This window comes from Parastagonospora nodorum (genome assembly GCF_000146915.1).
Source record: "Parastagonospora nodorum SN15 chromosome Unknown scaffold_28, whole genome shotgun sequence".
NCBI classification, from domain to species: domain Eukaryota; kingdom Fungi; phylum Ascomycota; class Dothideomycetes; order Pleosporales; family Phaeosphaeriaceae; genus Parastagonospora; species Parastagonospora nodorum.
The window spans coordinates 258425-270425 of record NW_001884576.1 but is presented as its reverse complement, the minus strand read 5'-3'; the positions used below and the strand labels follow the sequence as shown (position 1 = coordinate 270425).

At 52.6% G+C, this 12001-nt stretch overlaps 9 protein-coding genes across 9 annotated transcripts; 3 read left to right on the top strand and 6 right to left on the bottom strand.

Moving 5' to 3' along the window:
• Positions 1 to 262: 262 nt before the first annotated feature.
• On the bottom strand, positions 263 to 2815 carry SNOG_13832 (hypothetical protein; the record flags this gene model as incomplete). Its single annotated transcript, XM_001803982.1, has 3 exons — positions 263 to 1901; positions 1955 to 2167; positions 2244 to 2815. 3 exons carry the CDS (start codon positions 2813 to 2815, stop codon positions 263 to 265), a joined length of 2424 nt encoding a protein of 807 aa, XP_001804034.1.
• A 927-nt stretch (positions 2816 to 3742) lies between these two features.
• SNOG_13831 (hypothetical protein) lies at positions 3743 to 5344 on the bottom strand (the record flags this gene model as incomplete). The annotated part of the gene is made up of 4 exons (XM_001803981.1): positions 3743 to 4002; positions 4376 to 4748; positions 4831 to 5207; positions 5263 to 5344. 4 exons carry the CDS (start codon positions 5342 to 5344, stop codon positions 3743 to 3745), a joined length of 1092 nt encoding a protein of 363 aa, XP_001804033.1.
• A 152-nt stretch (positions 5345 to 5496) lies between these two features.
• On the top strand, positions 5497 to 5787 carry SNOG_13830 (hypothetical protein; the record flags this gene model as incomplete). Its single annotated transcript, XM_001803980.1, has 2 exons — positions 5497 to 5593; positions 5768 to 5787. 2 exons carry the CDS (start codon positions 5497 to 5499, stop codon positions 5785 to 5787), a joined length of 117 nt encoding a protein of 38 aa, XP_001804032.1.
• Positions 5788 to 6106: 319 nt separating this feature from the next.
• On the bottom strand, positions 6107 to 6666 carry SNOG_13829 (hypothetical protein; the record flags this gene model as incomplete). Its single annotated transcript, XM_001803979.1, has 2 exons — positions 6107 to 6396; positions 6447 to 6666. 2 exons carry the CDS (start codon positions 6664 to 6666, stop codon positions 6107 to 6109), a joined length of 510 nt encoding a protein of 169 aa, XP_001804031.1.
• A 180-nt stretch (positions 6667 to 6846) lies between these two features.
• SNOG_13828 (hypothetical protein) lies at positions 6847 to 9103 on the bottom strand (the record flags this gene model as incomplete). The annotated part of the gene is made up of 2 exons (XM_001803978.1): positions 6847 to 8253; positions 8303 to 9103. 2 exons carry the CDS (start codon positions 9101 to 9103, stop codon positions 6898 to 6900), a joined length of 2157 nt encoding a protein of 718 aa, XP_001804030.1. The 3' UTR covers positions 6847 to 6897.
• Positions 9104 to 9192: 89 nt separating this feature from the next.
• Positions 9193 to 9893, top strand: SNOG_13827 (hypothetical protein; the record flags this gene model as incomplete). The annotated part of the gene is made up of 3 exons (XM_001803977.1): positions 9193 to 9206; positions 9421 to 9713; positions 9748 to 9893. The coding sequence occupies 3 exons, from the start codon at positions 9193 to 9195 to the stop codon at positions 9891 to 9893; spliced, it is 453 nt and encodes a 150-aa protein (XP_001804029.1).
• Positions 9894 to 10036: 143 nt separating this feature from the next.
• On the top strand, positions 10037 to 10585 carry SNOG_13826 (hypothetical protein; the record flags this gene model as incomplete). The annotated part of the gene is made up of 1 exon (XM_001803976.1): positions 10037 to 10585. The coding sequence occupies one exon, from the start codon at positions 10037 to 10039 to the stop codon at positions 10496 to 10498; it is 462 nt and encodes a 153-aa protein (XP_001804028.1). The 3' UTR covers positions 10499 to 10585.
• Positions 10586 to 10841: 256 nt separating this feature from the next.
• On the bottom strand, positions 10842 to 11504 carry SNOG_13825 (hypothetical protein; the record flags this gene model as incomplete). The annotated part of the gene is made up of 1 exon (XM_001803975.1): positions 10842 to 11504. One exon carries the CDS (start codon positions 11502 to 11504, stop codon positions 10842 to 10844), a length of 663 nt encoding a protein of 220 aa, XP_001804027.1.
• A 104-nt stretch (positions 11505 to 11608) lies between these two features.
• On the bottom strand, positions 11609 to 11918 carry SNOG_13824 (hypothetical protein; the record flags this gene model as incomplete). The annotated part of the gene is made up of 3 exons (XM_001803974.1): positions 11609 to 11693; positions 11772 to 11804; positions 11857 to 11918. The coding sequence occupies 3 exons, from the start codon at positions 11916 to 11918 to the stop codon at positions 11609 to 11611; spliced, it is 180 nt and encodes a 59-aa protein (XP_001804026.1).
• Positions 11919 to 12001: the final 83 nt, after the last annotated feature.

The following is a 12001-nucleotide window of genomic DNA, read 5'->3' as shown; positions in this document are numbered from 1 at the left end:
CGATTTCGTGGTAGAGGGGTGCGAAGAACATGTGAAAGATGACGTTTTTGGCGGGAAAAGCTCCGCTGCAGCGGTTCCGAATGTGGCCGAGGTTGGTGCGTGCGCGGGATCACGAACGAGGACTAATCGGAGTCTTCGGAGGAGAGGGTTCAGTTTGCGTTGCCGAGCATGTGCGCGTGGAAAGTCAGATGACTTGCTGTACGGTGTATAGATTGGGTATATACTCTGCGCTATCGAATCTCGCCCTCTCTCCTTTCTACTTTCAAGCAAACTTGACCTCGTTAAACAAGCTGGCTCGGATCTGCATCAGGGCCACCAGCTCCAATACAAACTCTTGCAATATAACCACGTTTGTGATGATGTGCAACAAGCTAGCTTCGCGAATGTCATCTTGTTCTACTTCTTCCTCTGCTCCAGCAGCGGCATCTTCGCTTTCGTCCTTAGGCGGAGGTTGGTACTTAGAAAGCAAGACTTCAATCTCCCGTGAACCAGCAGGGCGACGGAAGCGTATGCGTCTCTTGAGAAACTCGTTGTGTCGCAGACCTGCAAAATTTGCATCAATGTCTGAGAAGAGCGTCGTCTGCCTTTTCGCGGCTTGAGTGGCTGGTAGTGGTGATAAAGTCCGCGATGGTGATCCGACAAGTGTCTGTCCGCCAAACTTCGACGGCGCGGGCGATGCTGCTGGCGTGCCACGTTGCTCCGCCAAAGCCTCCTTCCTTCCTCGAGGGGATCCCGTTCTTGATGGAGTTGTTGGGTTATCAAGCACGTGTTTTGGTATCTGCGGAGTCCATGATCCTGTCTGGGTCTCCGATGGCGCTCGAGTCGGCCTCTGCTGTGGCGTTGACATCTTCATCGCATCGTGCATCTCTTCGTGGAATTGGAACGCGGTTTTGCGGTTCGCAACATGGTCATCCCAATCTGTGATGTCACTTCTCAGAGAATCAACTTGAACCTGTAGCTGTTGTAGGCACGCAAGCAGTTGCGGTGTGGCTGATGGTTTCCAGGTAGGGATTCGGTTTGCCATGAGCATGTCGCGGAAGTTCTCGTTCGTGAACTGCTCGGGTTCTTCTCCCATCTCTTCAAAGTGGTAGTCCGCCGGGTCGACAGCAAGCCACCCCTCAAGTCTCAGCTGAGAGCATGTTCCCATACAGATGATCGTTTCTGTGAGTGCGAGATTCGTCTCAATATCGTTCGTGAGAAAGCTGAGTAGCAGATCGACGAGGGATTGGAAGAGCGGATCTTCAGGTAAGAGGTAATGCGGGTCGACTTCTTTCGCTGCAGACTCGGACCCATCGAAGTAGTTTTGGGTTTTATGTGACGAATCCGGCAGAGCAATAGCTTTCAGAGAGCATGGATGACTCTCTAGCATGCTCTGCATGTCTTTGAGATGGGTTTCATATGCCTCATCAACGCCTTCTTCTCCCGCTAGATTGATAGCGAGGTTTAGATACGTTTCAAGTTCGATGTTGAGCGAGCCGATTGTCCGGTAGTGCTCTTTGTGATGCAGATGCATGACCTTGACGAGGGAACCGAGAGCGTACCCATGATTCTTGCCAACTATGACCGTAGTCAGTTTCAACGCGGCACTGACTGTCTGCGCGTTACGTGAACTAGTGCTGCCCAGTACCAGATCAACTAGATTGAACAATGAGGGATTCAGGCGATCGTCATCCTGATCTGGTCCACTGAGAAGCATCAGCGACTGCCTTCGCTTGATAGCAACGGGTGATCGTGGCGCTTCTGGTGACGTTGACGCGTAGTCTTTGAGTGCGAGTAGGTATTGAAGGATCATGTTGACAAGTTCAGGATGATCTAATGCATCAAGAATGCGTCTGAGATATGTGAGTACCGCCACTGAGGAGCCACCATCAGCATCGGATGACTCAAGTAGCGAGGGGTATCTACAATCAGTCAGCTCATACTTTACATGATAAACCTCTTGGGCAAAACTTACAAGAGCTGTTGAAGGAATAGAATCTGGAAGTGGTCAATCAAGGTATGTCGGACCTCAGTCGATCGGCAGTGCTCGAGCACATCTTGCCAGAAGGTGAGATACGACAGGAAAGTGACCAAATGGTTCTGGAAGTCTTCGCCGAAGAAGCTCTCCGCCTGTGCATTTGACTGCATTTCGCTGTAGTCGGAAAGCGACAGGATAATCGGCAAGTGTCTGTGGAGGGTGCAGAACCGATAGTTTTCTGCTGATGTTAGTAGTGTTTCATACCATGCTTGATAACATTCCATACCTGCTCAACTGGCTGTAGAGAGCTCCCAGACCCGTCGCCATCAGCGTAGGCAGATCACTATTCACAATCCACGCCTCCAACGTCAACGACTTCGACGCCGACTCGAAGATGTACAACAACCCCGTGCGCGCAAAGTCCCCAATACGCCCCTCATGATGCACATGATCAATGAGCTGGTAGCACAACGGGAAGTCCTCCTTCTGCGTGACGCCCGCGAAATCCACCTTTTTATTCACCAGCCGCCCGTTCTCGTCCGACGACGCCGTCGTGAACCACACCGGCAGAATCTCAGGCTGTAATCGGATCTTCGCCGCAATGCCAAACAGCAGCTCCACAATATCCGCTTCGATATCTTCGCCCACGCCCATACTCCCCGAGCCCACCGTGCGGTTGATGAAGTTCATAAGCGACACGGCAAACACGTCGTTTTCGAGAAAATCCTCCTCTTCGCTATCAATCAGCGCATTGTAGAATGCCACCGCATCCCTCACCATGCCCTCATCATGCGACGTCGCCGCAATCTTCGAGACAGCCGTGTATATCTGATTCGCCGCCGCGAACTGCAGACACATATGTGGCGCCGGAGAGCGTGATTCATCGTTGAGGATAGCCGTGAGCGCCTGGAAGCCGCGGCGGATGTTGCCCAGCGCTTCGCGGTCGCTCGCGAGGTTTTGCGCTTTTTGCCATGTTTGCTGTACCCCCAATTAGCCCTCCATCCCCCATAAACACACATGCGACGGACCAGGACTTGATTGTATCGCTGTCGGAAGCGTGCCAGACGCTGTTGGGGGTTGTTTGGCGCGGCTTGCTTCTTCTGGGAGGAGCCGCCGAGCAGCCTGACCCACTGGAAGAGCGTTAGCTAACTGTGTACACATTTGAAGACTGCGGAATGCTTACGAAGTCCATGTGCAGTTCTATTCACCCCGCATTTGGGGCGGCAACGTGGGGGGAGCAAGGTATGACGAGGCGTAGATGTGCAGCGCGGGACGCACCGCTCGAGTTGGGAAATGGTGCGAAACGAGTCCCTGTTGCAGCTGTCCCAACTAAGTAAGAACCACCGGCCTTCCATCACCGTAATGTACAGCCCCAACCAAGTGAGGGTTCTCTGGGGACCCCAAAGTAATGATTAGGCATATTTCTACGGCTGCACGGGTTCGATTTCGATGCTGGCTGTTAGGAAGGTAGACATTGTTAGCATGTGCAGGGCGCGCACGAAAAGGTTGTTGTTGACCTCAAGACTACATTGAACAGAGCATCGAGAACTATGGACAACTACCACAATATTAAATCTGGTCTAAGCCTACAATCTTTCCCGATAAAAAAGAAACAGCAGTATGAACACTCAGCCCTCCTAAGACTCCGCCTCATTCCCCTCAACAACAACGTCAAAATAGCTTTTAGCATCCCCGGCATTGCTCCCACTCCCACTCCTGCTCCCCCAATCCCTCCCATAATCCAATCTCGGGCTCGCCAGCCCCGCACTTATCTTCTTAATCGTGTCAAATGTCTGCTGCAGCCTCGTCTGCCCCGGCGTACCAGGGCTCTTCCACCCACCCCCGTTGGCCGCTGTGGAACACTGCCAACTTGCCGCCCTCGTCAACGCCGGAGCCTTGGGGAACGACGCAGGCTGTGGACTGCCCTTGGGACTGGCAGCAGTGGGATCCGCGAATTCCAGCACGACCTGGCTTCCACGCCTGCTCTCGTACGTATTCGCAGTGTTGCGTGACGCCAGACGCTGCTGGACGACGGAGTTGCTGGACTGGGCGCGCAGGAGGCATGGAGGCGCGGTCGAGTGGCCTAGTCAGATGTGTCAGACGAGGATGTTTGGGACGAGAGGCGGCGGATGTGAGGGTGGAAGATGGAGGGAGAGGGCTGAGTGAAGAGATTGTTGATGTAGTGAGCGTTGCAGCGGGGGCCCATACCTCTTGTATGACGCGCGCCGCTTCGCCGGTTTGCGGTGGGTTGTGTCGAAGAGGTTCCTACGGGAGTCATGCTCCTACAGTGGGGGGCTGATGTTGGTTGGGCAGAGCTGTTGTCGGCGTGGGTTGGCTTCGGTGGCGGTGACGGCGGATGTGGCAGACAGTCGCTGCCAGTATGGCTGTTGGGAGGCCTAATTTGCTGACCGCGCTCACACTTTACCTCCTGGATGATAGGCCTTTGGGATCTGGAATCCGAGCGCACACGTTCGGTCGATGATTTTGGCATTGTCTCCTCTGGATAGCTCTCGTTGGCTTGGGAATCGCCGTCGATAGAGCCTCCACTCTTCTGCTTCGCGTCGAGATCTGTGACCTGTACGCTACCAAATTCTTTCTGCAGGTTAGCAAGCCTCTCATCATACGACTCGGTCAACGTGTTAGAGATGGTGTTGAGCGTATCTGCCGCATCACCACTCGGCTTCCAGTCGATCGGACAGAGAACGCCGTGTTTGGCAACAGCCTGAAAGGCCTCTAGAAGACGTAGAGCTTCCAACACGCTGCGACCAACGGTAAGGGCGTTGAGTGTAATCTAGCTGTCGTCAGTCGAGATGGCCTCGAAAAGTTCTGCTGCTATGGGTCACGAGTAGGGCAATCAAGTTGTATAGACTAACCTGCTGAACAATCCCCTCTCCATCAATGATGAACATGCCCCGTAAACTAATACCTTCATCCTCGATCAAAACCCCATAGTCCTGGCTTATGCGATGTGTTGCATCACTCAGCAACGAGATATCGATCATCCCTAGGCCGCCATACTGCCTTGGAACATTTTGCCAATGCCATAGAGCATGTTTCGTGTCCACGGAAATGAAGATGACGCTACAATTACGGTCCTTGAACTCATCCAGGCAGTTCTGGAAAGCCAGCACCTCTGTTGGGCACACGAAGCTGAATGCCGCAGGGATAAAGAGAATGATGAGCCATGGTGCGTCGTGATTAGGTTCTCCGGGCTTGATGGAAGGACGAATGTAGGTGCTAAGGCTGACTTCTATTATAGTTATATGGATAAGCAAGTATCCTTGGGGCGGAAGAGGAAGACGGACCTTCGATCACGCCTTTCATGACGGCCTCGCAGTGGAAGTCTGGCGCCTTATGGCCAATGCGAACTTTACCTAGTGCACTCATATTAAGATGCTGCCTGGACGCCTGACTGTCGAATCAATGTGTCGATTGCGCGTGAGTAAATTGACTTCAGTTTGCGAAATAAGAGGTAGGTTGCCAAATTTCCGTCATGGGCAGCTTTATACTTTCGTCCCCTCAGAAGTGCCGAAGCCATCATGTCTCGTCGGTACTCGAGAAAATTTGGCCGGGATGCTCGTGTGTTGGACGCTCATGGTAATGTCTCTGGCGAGCACTTGCGCCACCCGCTTCAAGGTAATGCAGAATCACTCTAGCTTCTAGACACTCGTCGGTGGCCAGTGTGTATCATTCCAGCCTTGGAATTGTGTACCGGTGTACGAGACACGTGGGATAACTGGAAAATGCGGGAGCAACATGGGTTCCAGTCTAAATGACATCGTACGACAACTGTATAAACGACTGCACCAGGTAGCGAGAGGCTTCGGTAAACTTGGTTGAGACTTGGTTGGTGGGGTCCATGTCTCACTTCAGTGCAGCGAAGATCGAGTATTTCTTTGTAGTTGCCATTATTATCTGCCGCTGAACGAGAAATCTGCCGAGCTAAGCGAAGCCTCTATAGGTAACATAACTCTGTGACGTCGAACTTTTCATATCGGCAGCCACCTGTCTAGGTGTAAAGAGGGTCATGCTTAAAGGCATAGTAGAGACAGCCCTGGCGAGATGAGAGCATCAGCAATAGCCCCAAGAAAATGTATGTGGACGTTGACCAAACAACGGTCTCTGTCCAAGCTGCCCACGCAACGTACCTTATGCAGCGCCTTCGCGACGTCTGCGATCGACCGTCCTGAGCTCTCCCCTATTTCTCGCCCCACGCTCCTGTCGCCTGGCCCTCGATGGCCTTCCCCCATGCAGGGTCGAGTTCAGCTGCTGCTCCCTCAGCGTGACCGACGCTTCCCGCCTCATCAACTCTTGCTCCCAAGCAGCAAGCCGCGCCGCTTTTAGGTGAAGGTCTGCAATCGAAGGTAGAATCTGCAGCGGTGCGTTGGTCGAGCTCATTTGACGAGCATTCCTTCCGGCTACGGCAATAGTACCGGTTGCTGGTCAAAGTAAGTAACACGACATGTTGTATAGACAGCGATCCACGTACGACGCGCCACGTGAATAGGCCCGGCTGCATAGTATCCCGTATCGTAGTGTGCATAGATGCAATCGATATCGCGCTTACTGCATCGTCCGGTCTGGTACCAGAAGAAGCACGTTAGGGGTTTGTCGAAGTTCTTCGGTAGCGACTTGTCACAGTCGTCTCCGCGCGGCGGTTCGGTGTAAGTCGGCTCACCACGATCAGTGTCAGATGGTTGGCAGTCCATCGTCGTGAGTGAAATTGCTGAAGGAAAGACTGCGACGGAAAGAGAGATCGTAACGCCAAAGCGACTGATGTGTCAACAAGTCTGTTTGTTTGTCCCAACGGAGATGAGCACGGATGGCGGGCGTTTGCATATTACCAAACCCAATCAGTCCAGTCCGAGAGCAAGATGCGTAACACAATATCGAAAGTTGCTGTGTCATTTATGTCAGACTTTGAGTCGACGGGTATCATCCTACAATTTGCTTTCTCGCACAACTCTCTCTTCGACTGGCAATGCTCCACTCATCATGCCATATTGCATGTTTTCTCTTCCAAATAAGACCAATTCTCGTCCTCCTCTTGTGGTCCACCATGTGACTGATGCACTGCTGCGTTCCGGGTCCATCTCACCACTCACTAGCACTTCCCAGTACCTTGCTTTCACAATCTCTCGCATGTCATCGTCTTCAATGCGATTCAGTAAGTCGGCACATAACGGGAGCCACTCTTCTAGCAACGGGATAGGAAGCATTGGAAGAGCGTCGATGAGGGTTAGAGCGAGCACGGCTTGTTCCGAAAGTGGAGGAGGCGGCGCATCTGAGCCTTGGAGTGCAAGAGCTGTCTCATCGGGCGGGAGTGGTTGCGCTGGTGCGCTCAATGCTCGGTGGAAAACAAGCTCCAGTAATGTTGCAGGCAGATCTGGATGGGTAGCTGAAAGTGCTGATGGTGGCGCCGTCACACGCATCAAAGTCTTGAATGCCAGTCGGAACTGTCGTGGCGAAAGATTGTGGGGAAAGACACTGAACAGCGCGTCGATGTAAAACGGCAGGTGCTTTGCAGTGATTTCTGCGGATTGCGGTGCGGTGAGTACAGCGAGCATGACACTGTGCGCAGCCTCAAAGACGGGCAGCATATGTCGATTCTCTCCTGCTGCTAGGTATGGCATCGCTGAAGCTACCAGCAGGTCTTCATTCGTCTTAGTTGAAAGTATGAGCGTGAAGTGCTCTGCCGTGTTCAGGAAGTAAAGATCCAATATGCGGTCAAGTGGGTGTCGTGGGATGTGGCCAAGCTGCTGCGGTGCGATCGATTTTAGGAATTTGTCTGTGTGGTTTGGGTAGGCAGCAAGGATGTCGATGGCTGTCAAGTAGACAAAGGTATGTTGGGAGAAAGATGCTGGACCTAATCGGGATGTGATGAAGTAGAGATGTCGGAGGGTATGCAGAGCTTGTGATGCTAGCATGGGGGCTATCGCATCGGCTGCAAGTGCTCGGTCGCGCAAAGTCCGAGTAAATACGCCGCGGAGAATGATGGTAGTTGCGAATAGAGCGGCCTTGAGCAGCTTCCACAGTTGCGGCGTGCTGCGATGGAGCGCTTCATCCTCTAGTTGCGCCGACTCCTCCGCAGGCTCGATGTCAGAGAACTTGATCTGTCGCCACTGAGTCGTGAGTGCTCGAGAGAAGCTCGCCAGGTCGTCCATCATTGTTTGGATGATCCATGGATTCTTCGCGTTCTCCACTGCATGTGCAATGAGCCTTGACAGGGGTCCCATGGAGGCCACAAGGGGTCGATTCATGATGCCTTCGACCTGTCTGTAGGAGCTGGAGCGGGTCTGCATTGATTAGCCGAATATAAGCTCATGTTTTTTGCCATGTACTTACACTCCAATCCAGCTTCCCTGACTGTGCTACCTGCACGTCGAGGTCCAACCCTCCGAGGAAGTATGCCGACTGGAAGCCTTCACTCGAGTAGTATGCAGTACCAATCAGTACCGGTAGCAGCAGATCGTAGTCTATTTGTGCTCTCTCTACATCGGCAAGACATCCAAATGCATGGTTCAGTGCCAGGGTAATCGTCTGTCCTCCGAGTCCATCCACCTCATTCCGCTCCCTGACCTCGACCAGCGCCAGGTTTGTGGCGCGCACCAAGGCGCCTTCCACCAGTTTCCTCATGGAAGAGGCCCAGTAGAGGTCCATTCCTTGCTCTTCCAGACTTCCGATGCCGATCAGAAGCCCTCCAAGAACGATGAGGTGCTTCCATCTTTGGCTTCGGTCGTCTGCGCCAGCCACTACGGCACGGATCCATTCGTCTAGAGACAGGCCCCCGCCCACGGGAAGCTGGCCCGGCTCAGGTTTGGGGGCTTTCTTCCATCGTACTTCGTTGTGGTAGTTTACGATGGTCGTGACAGCAGCGTGGAAGACGGAGAGGAGGCGCAAGGGGGTTCGGACGCCATCGGGCCGGTCCCAAAAAGCAGGCGCGGTGAGGAGATGCGAGGTGAGGAGGCTGAGATTGTGCGGGTTTCCCAGAGATGTGAGAAGTGAAGATGCTGTTCCGAGGATCCTGAGGTTGTCAGTATGATGCGCGCAGGACGGGACTCGAGATGCGAACCGAGGAGTGTCTTGTTGGTCTGTGTAAGTCTGCAGTGACCGCAAAAGCGTCGTTAGGAGACGATCAACCGGCATCGTGACGGCGCAATGTCTTTCGCAGACGGCCGTAGCTGCGCATGGAGATGTGATCGCGCGAGGGTTGAGGCTGGTGTTGTCGCGCCGCGATGCTTGGACCGAGGTCAGTGAGCTCGGGCCACGAAACATTCACTCCCGAGCGATTCGACGTCACATGCTTTCGATGCTGCAAAGTTGTATCGCGACCGCGCATAGGCAAGTAATCCGTATCATTCCACACGATAGAGGATAGAGCCATCCCAATGATGGCATCATGAGGTATACCAATCCAATCTTACCCGTGGTTCTCGCGGAGCTCCTTTCTGACAATTCCACAGCTTCATCCAGCGCGCGAAGAGCGCCGTTCCCCTGGGCTACACAACACCCGACTTCCCGTCCCTCTACTGGCCTCTCCCCATCGGCGCCGCTACCTCTTATTACCTCTACAAACCCAGCGACATCCTCCGCTTCACCGTCTACTGGACCCTGCTACTCGTTGGTGGTATCCACTTGATCGTTGCGCTGTGGGCCTGCATAGTGCAATGGCGCAATTGGAAACTCATATGGATTGCACCAGCTCTGTTTATCGTGGTTGGCGGTATTGAGGCATTGGTGAGCGGTGCAATCGTTGGTGGACTGTAAGATGTTCCATTTCAAAGACACAGACTGGGAGACACTGACCATGTGTAGGCTGGGAGGAGTATATCAAGCAGGATACTTTGAGATGTCAACCTGGATCCCATTCGTATGGGGCATCATCAACACCCTCGTGCTCATCCTGTCGTCATTCGCAATCTACGGAGGACTATGAGCAAGCGATATCGCAGTCACGCCGACTCACCAAACACAAACACCAAGCTTGGTTTCTTCACATGATCATGGCGCCTCTGGGATCATATATAGCTCTATCTCAAGATACCAAGGCAGCCCATCAGCCTCTCGCAGCATTCAACCATGTCTCAACTCCACGTCATCGTCTACATCGAGACCGAATCCAGCGCCTTGCCCGACTTCGTCGTGACCGTCTCTACCTGGGCCAGCGGCACCAACACCATGTTGCTGAACTTCGCCAACGGCTCATACATCAGCTCCAACATCACAAACCCCAACAACGACCTACACAACAACGTGTGCGTCAACGTTGCGAGTACCCAACACGCCCCACCCCACGTTGCCATCCAAACGGCTACATTCAACGAAGCCATCGCAGACGAAAGTATCAAAGGTTTCAGGCATCAAAAGATTGCCGGCAAGCACAAATACTTGCCTGACATTAACTCCGCGGCGTTCTTGGACGCGGATCAGCAAGGTTGCGCGTGGTACGTTCGTGTGGCTTTGGATACTTTGCAGGTTAAAGACCAAATAATTTCGACGATGGTTAACGGCAGGACGCTCTCTGTGCGGTCATTTGCCTAGTTGTGAGGACTGATCATGGGGCTTAGAAGGTAGATGCGCAAGTAGCAGAAAAGACCAAGAATTCAACACCAATCTCAATATCATATGCTTTGCTCATTCTCCCTACGTTCGATCTTGTGTGTGACTCAACCGCTGGAAAATTATTGGTATTAATTCCATTCGTGCTAGGGAGGCCATGATGTGCTGCACGTAATAGTGTGCCATCGATAGCTCGTAATTATAAAGCACTGAACCATTTTGATCGGGACAGTGGACTTGAGGCATTTCAACGACGGCGCCAAATCATTGCCTGTGAAACCTTTTTCGAAACAGACCTCCAAAAACTATGCCCTCCCTACTTGCTTCACGGAAAGTCCTTGGTCCGGTGCAAATCCGATTTAATAGTGATTGTTGCACGGATATCGTTGAGCTGGTGAAACAGTTGGATAGCCTTATCAAGAAGCTTCTGAACTGTAGTGGCATTGCCAGAGGTGTGGAAGACGACACCAGGTAATCTGTCTCGTCTGCATCCAAATATGGTATGCTTGCTTTCTTTGTGCAGCCTGAGGAAGCTGAGACATCGGCCGGGCCGTCCCCAATCGATATCTTCACGGAACTCGCAATGGTGGAGGAAGAAGACAACCGAGGTGACGTAGTTTCGAGGTTCCAGGCCCAGGCCAAAGATGTCGTTGCAGAAGTAATTCTGTAGGGCGCGTTGATCGAGCGTTTCAATAAAGGCGGGTGCCATCCTGTAAAACATCTCTGCAGATTCGCGAGCTGAATTTGGGCTCATGTATTCCGTGTCTGCGAGGTGTCCGATCGGATATTGCCCTAGAGCTTGTGCGCGCCTGTGTGGTTCAATATCATACTCGGACTCTTCGTACTCCACACCGGTGACGGTATCCTCATGCACGCTATGGGCTCTCCAGGGACGCTCATTATCGCAGGCCTCATATTTGTTGAGACTCTCAGCCCAACAGAACGACCAGATCATGTCTCTGAGCTCTCGTGGCAATATTTCCTTCATGGCGTCTGTGATTAGACGTACCTCTAGCTTCAAGCAGTCATCGAAAGCCTCATCCGCAGATCCATCTAAGTGTTAGTGGATATATGAAAACTTGCAGACCTTTTCTACCTCGTCGTAGTATCCACGTAATCCTCCGCTTCCTCTATGAGCTTAGACAGGGCTACCATCTCTTCGTTAAGATCGTCTAGACTGGACAGCACTTTCTTCAGCTAAAGTCCCGGAGTACATATGGACACGTGTACGAGAAAAGAGAGCTTTGTTACGTACAGCTTCTGGCCATCACTGCGCTTCAAATCTGTCCTGTTTCACATGTCAGTTTTATGGTTGCTACTATGAGTGAGCGCACTCTTACTGGCGCATGCGACGATGTAGACATGCTCTCCTCGATTCGATTTCCGGATCCTGATCAGCCATGGTCTTGAGGTTGTTGCAAAATTTGGCAGCGGTTGCACAAACTGTGAGTTGGAATATGAGTGAGAGACAGAGAAGCCCCACTT